The sequence below is a fragment of the Ischnura elegans genome, chromosome 7, assembly GCF_921293095.1.
Source record: "Ischnura elegans chromosome 7, ioIscEleg1.1, whole genome shotgun sequence".
In the NCBI taxonomy this organism is placed as follows: Eukaryota; Metazoa; Arthropoda; class Insecta; order Odonata; family Coenagrionidae; genus Ischnura; species Ischnura elegans.
Window position 1 is genome coordinate 3,631,938 of NC_060252.1, and position 19,882 is coordinate 3,651,819.

Below are 19,882 nucleotides of genomic sequence, written 5' to 3' on the forward strand. Positions count from 1 at the left end.
CGCATAAGTCCTCGTACCCACACACACGGCGAACTATAATTCCTCAGTGTCATCACAAATTACGGGATAAGAACACCACAAAGAAAATTCCTTTACCAGTGGCCACTTCACTGCACTGAATATGAGATTGTTGAAAAACAGAAATTGGTAAGCAAAATCAAGATCACTATACAAGCGTTAATGGGCTGAATATACGTGACTTTTCGAAAATATAACGTTGTCAACCACTTCACACACCACACGCAGGCTTGAAAACTTGATGTAGAGAGAATTAAGTTAAAATAGAATCAACAACTACATACAAACAACGCCTAAAACCGTACATCGCGATAACACAAGATCTAACCGGTCCACAGTAAGTAGATGTTTTCCTAACGATCAAAACTTTCGAAATGAGGAGACGAAATTTCATTGGCCGATTCATGATTGGTCGATGGGTGAGACAGAGGAAGCACACATATTTCATATTTCCTATTTATTATTAAAGATACCAACTGAGTTACATTACACCAGTTATGAAATAATTTTTTACGCAATAATATTTATTAATCAAAACTATCTTGTTAAACGATAGCGTTAGTTCAAGAAAACGCCCGTCAAGCTGTTGTGTCGCACGCTGTCAACAGTTCGCCCGCCTTGTGCCTAAGCCCTGGATGACACTGAGGAATTATAGTTCGCTGTGTGTGTGGGTACGAGGACTTATGCGTACACAAGTGAGGCATAGAGAGATTCTTGTCAGGCTTTCGCCATCCTGTGTATAGTGTTTATTTATATACTAATTCAATTCATTGTATTTGGCAGGTGAGTGACTTTTATGTGAACTTTTATGAAATAAATGGGCATTTGCTTTGCACATGTTGTGATTTTATTTAAATGATATCCCGCATAGTATCCCTACCGCATGCAACACGCAAAGCAAGAATAAAAGTGGAATGGGGACTGGAGGGGAGGGAGTACGGTAGGGTAGGGTGCTAGTTTACGGAAAACGCCCGCAGAATGCGCTGTAGTGGCCCCAGCCGCGTCGTCCGCTACGCTACGCTGTCTACACTTTTTAACATTGTGTGTCACGACTGTAGTCACAACTGGGTAGTTGGTAGTCGCGATCAACGTCGGTACGATCGTGGTGTAAACGGGGCAGGTTGCACTGGTGCGGTTGAGAGATGTATATAGAGATCATCATCACCTAGTGTTTGTGCATGCCCTATCCGTTGACATTTATTTATCTCACAGGCTGTGCTATTTTGTAAACTTTTTAATTGAATTCAATTTACTAACTGTTGCCGGAGAATAAAATATTTCAATGGCAGATATAGTGGAGGAGTACACACGGAAAGCAGACGCCGCCGTATGTATTTTCTTGCTAAAAAAACTGGTGGATTACTGATTCAAATATTGAAAATGTTAAAACATTTAAATTAATTTTCAGGAACTTGAGATTATAAATCTAATGATTGAGGTGGAGAACCTGAAGAACAAAGTTCATAATAGTTCCTCGGGGGATGGAGATGTCCTGAAAGCCCTGAAGTCGAAGAACGACCGGCTTAAATACAGATTAGAAATTTTGAAAAGGGTAAGTGTTTTTACTTAATCTCCTGTTTGGACTTTTATTAGAGATTATACCTTTTTACCGTTTTAATTATCTCCTTATGTAATCAACGTACAGGCGGTAGATTCTGAGGAAAACTGCAGCAGTAAACGTAAGCAAGTGGATGTATCGGATTGTCCTCTTGAAAAGGATTCTAGAAATATGCAGAGTATCCAAGAAATCCTCACTGAAGTGTTTGGAGTTGCTGTTAGTCAGTCTTACCCTGATGTTAACGATGTACCTGTCTTAGTGCTACCGTCCACGAAATTTGGTGACTACCAGTTCAATTCGGCTATGCTAATTTCTCAGGTGAGCTATGGTTTTGAGGTGCCAGGTATCTCTAACGGCATTTTCACTCAGTACATTAACCCCTGCGAGTTTGTTTTTATGTCCGAACGCGTGAATGAACGCCGAAGTGTAGCCATCCAACTTGTGCTAACATGAACATGAAATAGAACCTATTCTAATGTGGTTCATTCATGCAGTCATAAGTTTCCCATTCCGGCACGCTAAAATCGCTCGTTCTTCTAATGCGTGTAGTGTGTAACGAGGCCTCAAGTCACGTAGGTTAGTATGAGACATCAATGAATCAAAAGCTTCTTTTCGTGTGACAGTGGCTCTCCTACCATAAGTTGTTTTTTTTAAATAATAGATTATGTAGATTGTGAATAACTTAAAATGACTGGCTGTGATACATAATGGAAGTTTTTGCTTTATCCTACTGTATCCGAGTTTTAATAAACATGTACTTGTATGGCATGATTATAGTCTATTCGCCGGGAAAACACTAAATCATTGGATACACATGCTTGGATTGGATTTTAGGCGTTGGCTGCGAAGGGTGTCAAAGTTCCCCCGAGGCTAGTTGCCAGCAGTGTGGTCGAGAAGTTGCCGCAGGTGCCATTGATCGAGAAGGCAGAAGTGGCCGGTGCTGGCTTTGTGAACGTGAGGATAAGCAGGCAGTATGGGCGCAGCATCCTTGAGGACGTTCTCCTCCGAGGTGTTCAGCCGCCGCGTGTGCACCAGCGACTTAGGGTGGTCGTTGATTTCTCGTCTCCAAACATCGCCAAAGAGATGCATGTTGGTCACTTAAGGTGAGCGACAACAAAAGGTGGGAAAATATCTACATTTTTTCATTGTTTCATTTCAAGTTTGGATCATATTTCTTTATATCATTGCACAGTTAAAAAAACCCTCTTTTACTTTTGAGGGGGTTAAGGGAAAAAAGTTGCAGGAAAGTGTAGGCTCAACTTATAGAAAATAATCCCATAAATTATAGCTAAATGTTCTATTTTACAAGCAAATGTTTTAGGTGAGAAGTAAGTATAAAACATTCAATTATGACAACAAAAAATTCTTTATTAGTGCCAAACTTGTTTGGTTGGCATTGGAAATTGTTAATGCTACCTCCCTAGGGGCCTAACCGAAAACGTCTCATTAATAATAATAATAATAATAATTTATTCGCTGAAGGCAATACAATTGCATAGCTTCGTCAATGTCAATGAGGTCCTGGATCAAGCCATCTTCAACTGGCTTTCTCAGACACGGGAGGTAGGATGATCCCTATTTCAGGGCTCATCTTGCAGGAGCAAGCAAGAATTGAGGCCCTGACATTGGGAATACATTGCTTCACTGCAGCCAATGGTTAGCTTCACAAATTTAAAAGACCTAAAATAAGTGGACTAAATGTTTATTGTTTAAAATATCTTTAAAGATAGTAGGCACACATTTGAAGACTTTTATTCACATTTAAAAATATTTGTGGAATACATGCACTATACAAGGAATGGGTGTATATTGATTTTTGGTGCTTATTTTCAGCTGATATCTGCCCATTACCCTAATATTTACCACAAAGTTAAAACGTGACGTCATTAAAATGTTGTGGGGGAGGAGGCCTACTCATCGGCAGTAGTCTATCTGGAGGGCGGTGGAAATGGCGATGCTATTACTATGTGCTAGAGATGGGTCAGTTCTGGTTTTCAGTTCTCCGTACTGCCGGTTCTTTGCTACGGAACCAGTATCGAGAACCGATTGCATACAGTCGGTTCTTCGGAATTCTAGCCCAACGGCACGACAGGAGGGAATTTGAAAAGCACATACCAATTTTTTTTAATGAGAATAAAAGTCTTTAAATGTGTGCCTACTATCTTTAAAGATATTTTGAACAATAAACATTTATATAAATAAGGTTTTCTACGGCTATTTATGGGAATATAAATGGTTTAGAGGAAATTTCGATACCCATGAACACCTATGCTACCTTGAACGCATCCCTATCATCCCAATGTTAAAATGCTCTCTTATAACGCAAATTGGTATAGTGCAAAGACCCCATGGAATGCATCCCTTGCGCTATACAAGGAATGGGTGTATATTGATTTTTTGGTGCTTATTTTCAGCTGATATCTACCCATTACCCTAATATTTACCAGAGCCTTCTTTAATTCCTTCTCTGTCTCAGTTACGATAGCTCTGCCATTACCAATCATATCAAGCTAATTTTTTTCTCCATGGATATTCAGTCTGATACCTTTTCTTTGATTTTATTGAATGCTTCGTAATATGAATGTTGAAGATTATGGGTGACAAGCCACAACCGTATCTCAATTCTTTCCTTATTATTTCTTGTTCACAGTTAGGTCTTGATCTTATCACCACTGCATGGTTTTTGTATGAACAATGGATTGATGTTTCTCCTGTCATTTTAAGGAACTCGAATTTGTTTCAATTGAATTCCTACGCATTGAATTGTAATGCACATCGTCAAACCCCTTCTCTCAGTGAATGTAAATAAGATTTTTTCTATTAATATAATCCAACTACGTACACTTTTTATTGATGTAACATTTACTTGCCCTTAAATTATTTTTTGTGTGTGTCATAAGCACTTGGACTGTGGCTGTTTACATACCGATTCACCAAATATATGTGCAATATTTTTCTCCCACCAATAGCTTAAATGTAGAATGTAATGTACCGGAAGTATCTCATAGTTTTGATTTTCGATAGTTTATCTGTGTACTTGACTTATTTTTTTCATGTTGATAGCTTTGGTCCTCAGTTGAATTGTGATTGTGCACCCCTCTATGACTCATAGTTTCCAGTTTCATAATTCCCTTATCACTGTTATTTATTCGCCGTAATAATAATACCGTACATATTTCCTGGTGTAAGCCACACACCCTTGTGTGCCCCCCCCCCCCATTTTGGGCTGGCTCGTGAGGAAAAAAAATCATTTTGGCAGACGTTGTATTTCTGGCATGTAATACATGTAAAGCTTGAAGACGAACTTAAAGCTTTACATGTATTGTATGTGTGTAGTATGGTTATAATCAATAATTACGATTAATCAAAGTGTGATAGGCATTGTTTATATTAATCTTTATTCTTCATCAATAATATTACAAACTGATCAACAATCGTTGCTCTCAACAATCAAATCCAATATCCTCCTGGAATACATAGATGCAAATGGCGCAAAGCAGTTATTTGTGTTTTTGACAGTTTCACCAATTTTAAAAATCTGAAAAAATTAGAATTATACTTGAATGTTGAGGTAATAACATACATTTTTTTGGCGTGTCTATTGTTTCCTAACATTTTTAATTTAATTTTTAAATTTTCAAACTTATGCAAAAGTTTAGCTTTCGGTCAAAAATTTTTGAAAAAAATCAGGATGGTGGAACTTAATTGTATTTACATTTTAAAATTAAGATCAAGATTTTACAAAAATAAAAACTGGAGATATGGTTAAAAAACTAAAAATCGTGTTTCAATTTTTTTTGGGTTAATTTCCATTGTTAGGGCCTGAAACTTTGGGGAAAAACATAATTTTTGATGCACTATTTTAAGTATATATTTTTTATCTTTCAAAACCTCTGGGGGCACTTTTCACCATATTAACCGGCTAGACCCTTTGGAGGATCCTGCAAGCCCCCCCTTTTCTCACCGTCATTTCTGGAAAAAGGTGCATGGCTTCTGCGAGTAAATACAGTATTTTCATGAACGGTTAGTCTGAAGTGTTCTCCCATTACAGTTAGAACAAAGCAAAATATAGTGGAAAATGTTTTGCTATTACAGTCTAAGCAAAGTATCACCCAAAAACTTATTATGCAACACATTTTTGCCTATTAAATTACAAACAACTTATTTCTTAAGTACATTTGTTATACAGTAGAACCTCATTTATGAAACTTTTAGCGGAGAACTGAAAAAAGTTTCATATGTGAGGTTTTACGGTAAGGAAGCGTGAAACTCTTTTCAATTGGATCTGCTATGTTTCCAGGATTCAATTACTCATTTGGAGGCAAAAAATTGAAGCCTAATAATCTTATTTACTCAGAAGATACATCATAAATGATATATTACCTAAATAGGAACATAAACTTGCATTTCTGTACAATATTTCCCTTGAATTGAATGTCTTCGACTAATTCTAAGCATTTCTGGATTCAAGCCTCAGGGCTATTTCACTGGGAAAATTTTGCAATGGAGATTCTAAATGACAACAGCCGACCCAATTTTTGAAAGCAGTTGGCTCATTAACAGCAGTTCTCAGGCAATACATTTTATCGCCCGGGGACAAACCAAGGGTGGAGATTGATGAAATGAGATATGTACCCGAGGAGAGTCATCCAAATTGAACCCATTATTAGGTTTCACGAACGCATCGCACAGGTTCAAGGTGCACCCTGTAGGTTCAAGTCCTGGCAGTGGCAGACACTTTTCAGAGATGACCCGCTATACTGTGGTGTGAGGGGCTCTTCCAGTGCAACATTGTCTGGCAGTTGGGATATTTAGCCATGGTCCCATTGGTGCCTATCTAGAGATTTTTCTAGGCCCTTAAGCTAATTTTGTTCATTCATTACTTGCAGTTATAAGGGCAGTTGCACAGTTTATTAAATTGCTCACTTAAAAAAAGTGATCTCAACATCGGAAAAGTCTTAATCTCGGAATATGTCTTGTCTGCTACAGTGTGTTCTGGATTATCTATGATAGGGTACATATTTGGAGGAGGTAACTGACATCTGAGGTCATTTGTGCATGAGGTAAGGGTCAGGAGAGAATGGTTGATCAATAGAAGCCCAGCGTTGGGATTATCCAGCTCATAATGAAAAGCGTCATGGCTAAACATCCCATCTGCTGGACATAGTGTTGCACTGGAATTGCCCTCTACACACGACACTCAAACAGGGTTAGGGACATCTCTGAAAAGTTTCTGTCACTGCCAAGACTTGAACCTGGGCCCACAGGGTGTGAAGCTAACATCCTAGCCCCCACACCAGTCGTTCAATATTGCCAATTAATGTGTATAAATATGTCTATATGTAACGTGAGCATCTGTGGTGTTTCTTGTGAGTACATAAGATTAGTAGGCTTCATTCTCTTGCCTCCAAATGAATAATTGCAACTTGGAAACAAAGCAGACCTGATTGAAAAGGGTTTCATACTCCCTAATGTAAAACCTCACCTATGAAACTTCCTCACTCATGAAGCTTTTCATGGCAGTCCACTGAAAGTTTCATAAGTGAGGTTCTACTGTAGTTGAATAGGGGTGGCCTGGTATCTCCTGGAAACAGTGTCACATACTTACCGAATTGAAACAGAAGTAGATGCTCTGGAATCTCATGAATCATATACAAATCCAAAGTGTTCACTCGGCAGTGATGATGGGGAACCTCTGCCCCTCTCGCGCCTTTGCCCCATCCAAGAGCTCAGACCCACAACAAAAGCAGCACTTGTGCTGGCTGTTGCTTCCCAAGAGACACCGTCTCATCCAGTCATCTGCAGTGGCTTCCTCTCTCTCTCTCTCTCCCTCACTCTTCATGCTTCATGCATGTCTCTCTTATGGATCCATGGTTTCCTTATTTCATTATTACATTGGGTGTGTGAAGATTCTTGCTACTCCTTTTATCTTTAAGGTTCTTTCTATAAATGATAATTCCAACATCAGGTGAGAAAAATGTTTGTGTATTTGGTAGTAAAGAACAAAATTCGGCCTTTTTATCCTTGATTAACAGTGTGCGTCCTCTTTGTCAGGTCTACTATTATAGGGGAGAGCATATCGCGGCTCCTCGAGTTCCTGGGCCATGATGTGGTTCGCATCAACCACGTGGGCGATTGGGGAACGCAGTTTGGCATGCTCATTGCGCACCTACAGGACAAGTTCCCCGACTACCTCCATGTCTCTCCTCCAATTGCAGACTTGCAAGCCCTCTACAAGGTATGCTCCACTTACATCCTCATCCCATTCATCATTATACTAAGCATTTGTTCTCTCTTCTCCGAGAATATTTGTACACACACTTGTAGTGCCCCGTGAGTGGAATGAATCTCAAATCAAGGGATTGAAAATATCCGGTGCAACATAGAATTAATAGCAGCTATCTTGTGGGAGTAGGGATGGTTTGACACTGCGGGGAAAAGTACATCCTTAAAGGTACTTATCTGGTGAATTAAGAAGTCATGTTTACCAAGGAAAATCGGTAGGTCTAGGAAATGGATTGAGTCACCTGCCTTTAACTGAATTAAGTTTCAATCAGGAATTTGTGTAATTTAATCAATATGTTTGAATTTCAGCTATAATGAATACCTTGTCCTAAAATTATAGTTAAGAGAAAATAGCTATTAGCCAAAAAAAGTCTGCAAAAGAGCATCCATCCCTAACTAGTTTCCCAAAGCAGAGCCCAAACATTGGTGCAAATTTCCCTTCCTTGGTTCCTTCTCTTATAGCGTAGGTAATTCCTTCCAAAGGACAAGTACCGTGCATGTTTTTATTCCCCAACTTCCCTACGTAAAATGATTTGTTAACTCCAAAGACAAAGTGCTTACTCAAGGTAAAAGTGGTGTCTATGCTCGGAAATGTTATGAGTGCATTGGGGTGCAAATTTAAAACTCCTGTCGACAAACATAAAGGGAGTGCAAGATTGAGAGACTCTAAGTCACTTTCTTCCTAACACATCATTGAATCTGGCCATACCTGTAATTTTAACATAAAATTTTTACAATATGCACTTCACAAAAGTGTTAAACTCAGTGTGGCATGGGAATTGGGCATGAGTTTTGAGTCCCTGGAATTATGCAAGAATTCGTCATGAATTTTTGCTCCAACGGAGAATTTCACAATCTTTTATTGCGGATCCATTTCTCATTTAATTTTTCTAGTTCAACACCCATTTTCTGGCCTGAAATGTATTTGTCGTAATTTCAAGTGCAGTTGGGTAGAATTTGTACAGCCACATCGAGACGTGGAATGTCAGACAAGAGAACAGAACCAAAATGCCTGGCACTCTTGACTCTAGTAAGATTCAAAAACACGAAGAATAGAATGCCAGGTGACGTCAGTGAGGTGTACTTATGAGGTGATTGGCTGGACTCTATGTAAACTGGATGTTTTAGAAATTCTTGAAATCACTAAATGCTCTCTTGCTCCCAGTGCCACAATTTTAAAACACAGGACTCAATTTAAATGTTCCCAATTGTTGTCAACTGCTTTAAAATGTAAAATCTGACTTCCTCCTTGCCAATCCTCATCCCTATTAACCAACGTCATTCCCTCCTCCACTCTTCCCTAACTTATACACACATAATTCAAAATTTGTAAGAAAGCATTCGTATTTGCACAACGTGGATAATTAAGTGCAGCAGACTCCCGATCATCCCGTACGTGCGGTTTGTACGTGCTGTTGTGGGTTATCCGTGCATGAGGTCATACTCCTTCGATGTTTTCCGTGGTCTTTGTAAAAAAATGAAATTGGACGCAAAAGCAGTCTTAGGATATTTGCATTTTAATGCATGGCTACACCAGGCCTATTATTATCATTGGAATTCCCATCGTAAATGGAATTATTTTATTTATTTGCTGACAAGGAATGTTTCAAGTTGACTTTGCATTGCAGACGACGATCAATGGCGGGAAAAAAAACTTGAGAGTAATTTTTGAAAATTCTTGCATGGTACAGGAATCATAAATGAGGGAAAATGTTATCTGTGATCATTGTATGTATAAGTCATATCTCAAACGTAAAATTGATGCCCTGAACTCTCATACGTTTGAATACGGCCCACAGGAACCAGATTTTTTGTCACCCTCAGGCATGTGTACGCCGTGACTATTCAAGGTCAATATGGAGAGGAAGGGAATATGCAGTAGAAAAGAAGGCAGCGAGGGAAGTGGAAGTAGAGACAAAGCATGAGTCATAGCCAGGCACTTGCTTGCGTAGACAGTTTGCCTTATGCCCTGGTTTCTATATAACTGCTACTGGTAAAAGCCATAACTGCTACTGGCCGATGGGGTGATTGCACTCCAGTTGGCATCACGCGAGTACCATATCCTTGTTCTCCAAGCATCGTGGTGTGCAATCGCACTTGGTGATGACGGATCTACATCCGGGGCAACCTGTGCGAGAAGCGAGTACATATGCGGCGTGGTGCCTGACAGTGTAGTTTCTGATGTCGTGCTGTGCTCTTGTAGCATTCGTGCTAACCACATTTTTGAATCTGTGATCTTGCAGCCATGGACGCGGCGTGGTTTTCGGAAGCCAAGTACAGTGAAACCTCTATGTAGTGAACCTCTTTACATCGTAAACCTCCATACTTCGTACCAACCCTCTGGTCCCGTCAGATTTACATGTAAATTTATAGGCAAACCTCTATATAGTGAACCTCTTTATCTCGTAAAACCTCCATATATCGTACCAACAAGACAGCCCCAAGATGGCCTAACTACCTCCGCAAATCGTACCGAGACAACTATAGAGACCATTAATGCAGCCGCGATTACCTACAAGGAAAGACATTTTCAGCGATAAATGTTTCACGCTTATTTTTTCTTATACACCTTTAATAATTTTGACGTTAACCATTAGTTAGGGCATCCAACTATCCAAATCATATTAAGTGACGGTAAATGAAGACAGAACACATCGTTTTCTCTCGAATCATGGTCAAAATCGCGCGATAGCACTCATTTTCTTTTACTGGTGGCTTTATTTTCTTGAAAGTGCCTACATACTATGTTCAGTTAATAAAAGAGGCGACCAGCGCAGCCTATAATCACTTGCTGACGGAAATATTTCAACTAACTTCACTCCCATCCATGGAGACAGAATTACTCGACCGCATTGCTACTTCCGCTTCTAAAATGAAAATATTTCATGAATTTCCCGTGACTTGAAATAAATCAAGTACAGTTTCGCAATTATTTCATTCCCATATTTCCCGGTGTAGCACTTTCTTACTACCGCCTTGGTAATTTTTTCGATGCTTTCGTAAACGATCGTAGTTTACAATTTATTGCGCTTAGCGACAGTCATATGTCTTGTCTGCGTATTTATGCCGCGAAATCTGACTCTTCCATCGGGAGACCGGGACGTCAATTTCTAGCAATACTGAACGAACATCAATCCATGCACGACAGTGTTAGGTGAAGGAGACAGCTAAGTAGCTGATACGCGGTAGGGCAATGAAATTTTTTGCCGTCGCCGCCGCATTCTGAAGTAGTTCGCCCAGCATTCTCACCAGGAAATCACGTCCTTTCGCAGACCTAGCATTTCTGTGTGCCCTCGACAGAGTTTTTCTTCGGAACGCTACGTGCATTGTATTTTGGAGAAAGGGAATTCAACAAAATTTTCCAAAGTTACGCTCAATGTTTTGTCTATTTTTTGCAGTAGTCACGTGTTTATTAATTTTTTTAAATCCTTAACAAGTCACATGTTATAAGAATGATAAATCAATTCTAAAAGATATAAAAAGGATTATTTTCAATTATTTGCCATAAAATATGAAAAAATATGAAAATTACTTAATTAATCATAGGCTGATGATTGATTCGAGAAATAGAAGAAGGCGACTGCTTGACATTACCGTATAATTAGCAATTTTCCTAGCCATCAATGAGGACAGTCAGAAGGCAGTGACCTTTGGAATACCATCTTTCACCCTCCTATCTATTTTAAACAACCGAGGAAAAACAGAAGAAACTGTATATCTAGGCTGCACAAATAAAAAAAAACTCAGGCAGTTAAATACGAGGATGAAGAAATTATGCTTAGAAATACAAAACTATTGTTCTTTCCTCCGAACACTATTAGTAAATTACAATCCTTAGACCAGGGAATTATTTCGTAGGTCAAAAGGCATAAACGAAAACAGCTAGTGATTTATTTATAGTGAAAATGACAATAAAAATTGCTTGTGGAATTGAAAACATTATTTCGAAAGAGTTTGAAAAAAAATTTAAGCAAACCCATTAACTAATTTATTTTCTAAAAAGGACTCTTGAACAATTTACTTTTACCTTTGTGTAATATTTAATTGTAAATATATGTTCACTTTTGCATACCTATATGTTTAAATATATTAATATAATGGCTTAAAAGACAGTAGCACCTTTCATTTCCCAAGGATATGAAAAAATGGTGCCTACCACTAAAACCTCTCTATAGTGAACCTCAATACATCAAATTGCCCAAATTTTGGTCCCCTCCATTACGATGTAAAGAGGTTTTACTGTACTACTTATTACATGGAGCGGTGGGAATACGAGTGCGTTCATGTTATTGCAACAAAGAAGATCACAGTCACGAAAAGAAAGCTCTAAATGTAAAGTACAATTAAATTTCATTGGTAACATACTCCCTGCCATTATCACACCTGAAACGACTTAACTTTGTACAAAAATGAGATGTTGCCATTTTCTCATAAATCTTCAGATAATGAAAGGCTTCTGACTTTGTTTTCAAGAAATACACAGCAGTAAAATGGGTATAATTATCCACGAGTGTCATTATATACTTCATCCCATCATATGACATTGGAGATACTGGTCCAACCAGATCACTATGCACAAGTTCCAATGGACGTTTTGCTCTGAGTCTTCCGTGCATGTGTGGTAGTTTTGTTTGTTTTCCAGTCACGCAATGCTCGCATATACTCTTGAACTTATCTTCTTTAATTCCATCCACCAGTGTGGTTAATTTCTTTAAACCATCTTTGGAAATGTGTCCTAGTCTTTGGTGCCATAAATGTTCTGCTTCCATTGAAAGGCAAGCTGTGTGTGCTCTCCGAAAAATAATTTTGTACAATTTTCCACAGCGCCTGGCAACTGCTACTGTTCGACCACCTTTCAAAATTTTTCCTATTCCATCTGCAAACAGCACACCATAACCATGAGAATCCAATTTTTGAACTGATAGGAGATTCATCTCAAGATCAGGTACCCTTAACACGTTTGCAATGTGTAACTTAACCCATTTTCCGTTATTAAAAATAACACCATCTATATCCCCTTTTTCTTTGGCAGTCATCAGCTGTCCAGTTTTAGCAACTTTAATGTTGATGGGTATCTTCAATGGAGTAACATTGCTGAGAGGAGTTAGTTCCCCAACTAAATGCTCAGTAGCTGCAGAGTCTAAAGTAAAACTTATTTCACCTTCAGACTGTGAGCTTGTTCCCATAGCAGTTGATTCCTCCTCCATTGTCATCTTCTTGTCTTCTATCTCCGCATGTGCTGCAAAGCTGATTCCATAGTCGTCTGCTGAAGATTCTTCATCGTCGTTGGCTGCATGAGCGTGCCCACTTTTATTTTTACCCTTCCAGCATTCAGCCCTTAAATGACCTTGTTTACCACAGTTGTGACAGCGAATATGAAATTAATTTTCATTCTTTACCTCGGCTAAGTCATTCTTCCGTGTATTCCGATAGTTGTTCTTTACTCGTTTGGACTGTGTAGCGAATGCCATCGTAGATGGAACCTCAGAATTCATATCCTGCTCTCCGTCAGCCAAAAACGATCGCTTGGATTCCTCATCAAGTAATCTGTTCTTCACAAAAGCTAAGGTTAGTCTATCAGTAGACATTGTCTCTACGGCTGTGACGACCACGTTATATTCTTGCGGCAAGGTAGGCAATAAATGACAAATTATATCCGGCTCACTCACATTGGAGCCCGTTGACTTCAGTTGACGAATCAGTCGATCGAAATGAAGAAAATGATTTTCTAGATTTTCTTTCTTCGGTTTATGTTGACAAGCCGGAGATAAAAGCTGTCTTCTAATTTGTAACTGAGTTGCTAAACCTTTCCTTTCAAAAGTGTCTTTCAGCTCCTTCCATACGCTGTATGCTGATATTTTTCCTTTTGCGTACTCCAAATGACTGTTCGCAAGCTTCCGAATTATTAGTCCTTGGCATCTTTTGTCTTGATTCCGCAATTTAGCGTTCGCTTCTTCTCGAGCTGTACGTTCCGACGCTGCTTCATTTAGGATCAGTCCTGGATAAACTGGTTCTTCCTCGGTGAGTGTCAAGAGATCTAATTCATCCAATAACGTTTCCATACGAAATTTCCAGTCCTCGTATTCTTTCCCGTCGAACAAAGGAACTTTGAATCTGTCGTCTTGATATTCCGCCGCCATCCTTCAGCGTAAATTTTTCCAACAGAATTTCAATGTTAACTATTGTGGAACTTCGTTGTTAAATGTATCTCGCAAAAATGATGATTATGATTCTAATTGAAGCTTAATGACTGGGTGCCCATAACCTGATATTTTAGAGGTACAAAGGTTCAGAGAAATAAGAAAGCCGTGCATTCCAGTCAGACAACAATACCCAGACTGCCTGATACACACGTATCGAACCTTTTTATTAGAGATGGGTCGAATAGCAGATTTCTCGAATTCGAATATTAAATCATTGCTTGAATATTGGAATACCTCGAATACTAAATGATGAATGCTGGAATGTTTGACTCGGTTGCCTATGCAGCAGGCAACACAAGATTTTGGGGAGTAATTTTGATTTCCTTTAAATGATTTGAACAGGAATTTAGCTGATTAAAGAATATTTTTATTTTATGGAAACAATTGGGCATATAATTAATTCAACTAACATCGCTTTACCCCCACTCCTGCTGCCAAGTGCTAGCTGACAATCTGAGGCATTTTGCAACATACAAGCTCTTTTCCACCGGATTTTCTTCAATTATTTTCAGTCCATCTTAGGGAGTTCTCACGAGATAAGAAGATGAATTGGAATTGCTATCAGGGAGAAACCAAATATTCTGAGAAAATATCCCTTTGTCTGGGACTGTTACAATAAAGATTTATAGCACCACTCATAAATTGTAACTTGATATATGTTTTCGGAAAAAAATACCGCATCAACTTCCGAGAAGCTCTGCTGCTCATATCGAGTTTCGCCAGAATGCTAAGTCTCCGTCGTATTTTGGCATATATTTCTTTGCGTAAAATGCTTAAATAAACTCAGAAATACGTCGTGTTTGGTCTTATTCTTTTTGAAATTACGAGCGCATTACTAATATTTCAATTCAATAAAGGTGTAACATCAATTGACGAAAGTCATTCTTAGACACCTTTTGTTCTAATAGATGACTCATGCAGCGGTTGACCTCCACAGAAATGGGGAACTTCGAAGCTGGTAGGAAAAAAAAGGTCAGTGGGGGAGAAAAGGGAGGGCCCGAAACACGTTTCTATTGTTCTCGTTTAACTTGGTATTTTTTCGAAGCTAAAGTCTTCGTAATATGATCCCTGCGCGAGCTGTGACCTTTTTTTATTTCGAAGAAGAGGAAAGCCTCAGAGCTAGTGCTGAATGGAGAGGGATACCGGATCTTGGGAAATGCGCTTATGTAAGTATCCCACGGTATTCTCTCACAGCAGTTGACCTCCAGAAATGGGGAACTTCGAAGCAGGTAGCCAGAAAAAGGTCAGTGGGTGAGAAAAGGGGGGAGGGCGTGAAACACGTTTTTATTGTTCTCGTAACTCGATATTTTTTTCGAAGCAGGGGTCTTCGTAATGCGATCCCTGCGCGAGCTGGGACCTTTTGTTTGATTTCGGAGAAGAGGAAAGCGTCAGAGTGGGTGAGGCGAGTGCTGAATGGAGGGGGATAGCGGATAGTGGGAAATGCCCTAAGGTTGCTATCCCACGGCACTGAGGTTCTCCTGGTGGGGGGAATCGGGGATTTTCGGATTTTTTCACCCGACCATTTTCGGTTCCCCTCGTCAAACTCTTTTCACCGCTAAAATCCACGAATTTGATGCAATTCGTCAACTTGCGTAAAACGGCGCTGCGAGCACTAAATGACTACAGTTCTCTACATTTTTCCGAGTCAACTACCAACGACGTGCGTGCGACAGTGTATGACGCGAAATTCAAAGTATTCGAGGTATTCGAGGCGGTTTTTTTCGCATAACTATTCGAAACCTCGAATATCGAGTACTTTCTAGTATTCGAGGTATTCGAGTATTTGCGGATACTATTCCCACATCTCTACTTTTTATTTATATTGCAAACGTCCAAACAAACAGATAGAATTGCATACATTCCAACAGAATCTAGGTCCCTGTGACGTCACGTGGAGTGGAATCGCATGGGCGCCAATCTGGCCTTTTTCAAATGAGGATAAAATTTGACCCTTGCCATTCGTCTAAACCCTTATTTCAAAAACCAAATAATTTGTGTATTATGAATACACTAATGGTGGGTAACGAATCGCAATCAATGCCTTTCGTTTTCTTTGATGAAGGATACTACCCTTTTGGGAGTATGCCGTTCTTAATTTTTCTAAAATATATTACGTAGTAATAAATGACTATTCAAGTTGTTCTCAAGGCAAACACACAACAAATTAAATCCGGTATTTATTGGAAGTATCACCCATTTTGTTCTTTAAATGTTAAGAATTTTATAGATGTTATAAATAATTACAGTGAAACAGCGGTAAATTTTTTGTGCCCCTAGCAGGCATTATGCATATAATGTATTTTGTTATTTGGAACGAATGGAACCAAATTTGACGCGTTTATGTCTGAAGTGCAACATTCCAGTGTGAATATCTTTTGGCAGCCCCTTAAAGTATTTGGGGACAGAATATCTAAGCATGGTGTTTTACCACAAGCAGAAATACAAAGGGGCTAGATTAAAACAACGAAATGCAAGTGCAGTTACATCTACGTTTGTCTGTAGCATATTTTTGACTAATTTTGTTGACTATTTTTTTAAAGCAACCAGAAAACTTCAGTTTGAAGGTTTCGAAGTTTGTAGTACGAAAATCTGTCAATTCATGCTGACAAATACAACTGATAATATAGGAAGGAGCACAGATGATGACAGAAGTGATGTAGTAAAATTCCCCCTGGCAAGAAAAATTTATTACAGGAGAAATTGCTATACAGTAAAACTTTGATTTGAACATGCTCTTTGATTTTACATCAAGTCTCGTTTTTACGCAGAGATACTCAAGTCCGGCCGGAAAGCATAGGGAATTGCAATGGTGAAACTTTTGAATTTACATCTTTTCTTGATTTTACGCAGTTTTTCGATTTTGCGCAGCATTACCCAAGCCCCAAAGAGGCCGCTAATCTTGATTTTACGCAGTTGTCTTTCGACTTGTTTTGAAAATCCCGACTGGAGCAATATGAAGTTAGGTTATTTATTCGTTTCAATGAGTTGCAAAAAGCAAATGCATGGCGGTACATTTCTTGCGGAATTCGTCCAACTCTAACCACGTTTATGCAGTGGATGGCATTAATGTAAAGGCAACAGACGAAGTGAAGTACCTGGGAGTTACGATAACCTCGAACCTCACGTGGGGAACACATATAAAGAATACTTGCGGCACAGCCCTGAAGAAATTAGGATTCGTCAAGCGTATTGTGGGAAGATTTTCGAATGAGAAAGTAAAGGAAAGGTGCTATTTCGCTCTCGTCCGACCGCACCTTGAATATGCAGCGAGCATATGGGATCCGGTGCAGAAAGACTTATTCCGCGAACTGAATAAAATTCAAAGGAAGGCTGCGCGTTTCGTCAAAAACTGCTACGGGCGTACAGACAGTGTTACCCAGATGTTAAGCGAATTAGGCTGGGAGCCGTTGGAGACTCGGAGGCTGCGCGCTAGGCTTAGATTGCTTGAACAATTGAGAATGGATATCTTTAAGAGCGACACAGAGAACATAATATTAGAGCCACACTATATTTCCAGGTCCGATAGAAGCGATAAATTAAGAGAGATGTTTTGCCGAACGGATAGATATGCGAATTCGTTTTTCCCCCGAACCATAGAGTACTTTAACGTTGCAAAACGCTAGTCCCAACTTCGTTTGAGCACTTAATTTTTTTTTTAAAGCTGTAAACGGCTGGTGTCCTAACACCCCCTGCCACACGCCTTTTAGGCGGCTTGCGGGGTATTATGTAGATGTAGAAAAATGAATACAGGAATGGTTGAAATGACGTCGCGCTGTTGAGCGTGAAATTAAAAACATCGCGAATCTAATTATTGCTTCCCCCTGCGCCCTCTCAGTAATATTTCAGGCTCCTTTACGAACGGGAATATCGCTCTTAGTTCAAATTTGCCGTAGAAGGATATCTTAACCTAAAACATACCGCAATCGCCGTGTATGCGTAACTACTTTTGATTGAGACAGATGATCGCCGGAGATATTAACATTATCACCTTTCGTTTATTATTCGACTTATTGATCGACGCTGTTTATAATATATTTACTGTAATTGCAGTAAATGGTCGTTAATCTGTAATTATGAACTACGGAATATCTATCCCTAACGGAAGGTTTTCTAGAATTTTGCCAACGCTTTTCCATCGACCCAGCGAAATATAACGGCGAAATGAACCGTTAAAAATTCTCTCGTGCCAACATTTTGGCTTCCAAGGTGATCCAAAAAAGATAGTCGTACTTCTAGTATGGACGCAAGTCGATAGTGATTCAACACGATGGTAAAAGCAGCATGCGTTGTTTCCTTCCGCGGGCTAACCCCACATCTGCGGGACGACTGGAGGGAGGGAAAGTTGCTTGCGCGGCGCACTTATCAGAACTGACTGAACTTGTATCTCAATGTCAGTGGGTTTAAATGAAACATGATTGGAACTTGAATAGCTATTAGCTTAACTCCACTAGGTGGCAAGCGTTTCTTTTTAAAGGAATGGGAGTTAATGCCCTCAGAGAATAACTCGCGTCGTCAATCGTCATGTAAACATTGAAGTCAAATTCAAGACGTGAGTGATAAGGCAGTCCCTTTAAACTCAGGAATGGCTTAGCACCATTAAATCGAAATACAAAAAGTGTCCGGTGTTGTTATCAGATATGGAAAAGCAAAACATTACGTGAAGATGAGTCACACGGCTTGTGAGTCGAAGGTCCCGGCGCTGAATTCGCGGAAGAATGCCGACAGAGAAGCTATTCCAGGTAGATTCAATCAACTAATGCTAAAATTTCATGGAAAAAATGCTTTTCTAATGCGTAAAAATTATAATAAGGGAAAATTGTTCCGGATTATTAATAATTTTTTTATTCATCACTGGCGGCAGTTGCGCGGTTGTTTAAGTAGCTCACTAAAAACAATGATCTAAACACCGGAGAAGTCTAAATTTCTGAATATCCTGGGTCCTGTGTGCTCCGTATTATCTATGGTATGCTATGTTATTGTAATTGTAGGTATGCTATGCTATTGTAATGTTAGGCTCCAAAGGGACCAGGACGTAATGTCCCATCTGCTGGACAGAGTGGTGCACTGGAAGTGGCCTCCACATTACATTCAAGTAGGGATAGGGCCATCTCTGATAAGTTTCTGCTACTGCCAGGACTTGAACCCAGGCCCACGGGGTGTAAAGCCTAGCCTTTGTGATGTATTAGCGAAATTTTGCTCCCTGTTAATGGGGTTACTTTGGATGACTATCCTCAGATATCTCATTTCTTCAATCTCCAATCTTTATTTGTCTGCAGGTAGTTAAATGGATTTCCTGAAAACTGCTTTTAATGAGAATATTTTCGAAAGTTAGCTTCTCTGCGAGCATTTAGTTTCACCATTCCGAAATTTCTCCTGGGTAACAGAAGTAATCTTAGTGCCAGAAATGCTAGCAATTCCACCATGTTGTTTAACCATGGGAAACATTTTCAGGAATGCAAGGTTGTTTCTCTTTGGGTAACACGACATCTGTGGTGTTGCTTGTGAGTTAATAAGATTATTAGGCTTCATTTTCTTGCCTCCAAAGAGTAATTGAATCCGGGAAACATATATCTGATGCGATTGAAAAGATTTCATGCTCTTCTACCATAAAACCTCACATATGAGACTTTTTCTGGTTCCAGTTCTGGCTTAAATCACAACTATACAAAAGCATTCTAAAAATAATGAGCAAGTTCTATCCTGAAAACTATACTCCTCCTCAATACCAACTCTTGATTTTACACAGTGCCCATATTTCGGTCCCTCCAACTGCGTAAAATCAAAGTTTTACTGTAAGTGGTCATAATTTGAGCCAAAG

General features: G+C 39.3%; 1 protein-coding gene across 1 annotated transcript in view; it reads left to right on the forward strand.

Annotated features, from left to right (window-relative positions):
• Positions 1–1,071: 1,071 nt before the first annotated feature.
• Positions 1,072–19,882, forward strand: part of LOC124162021 (arginine--tRNA ligase, cytoplasmic) — a 54,878-nt gene continuing 36,067 nt past the window's right edge. Inside the window, exons 1-5 of the mRNA XM_046538346.1 lie at positions 1,072–1,345; positions 1,427–1,570; positions 1,664–1,894; positions 2,411–2,679; positions 7,631–7,814. Of these exons, the coding sequence (XP_046394302.1) occupies positions 1,301–1,345; positions 1,427–1,570; positions 1,664–1,894; positions 2,411–2,679; positions 7,631–7,814 (873 nt within the window). The 5' untranslated portion in view covers positions 1,072–1,300. The remainder of the gene's footprint in view (positions 1,346–1,426; positions 1,571–1,663; positions 1,895–2,410; positions 2,680–7,630; positions 7,815–19,882) is intronic.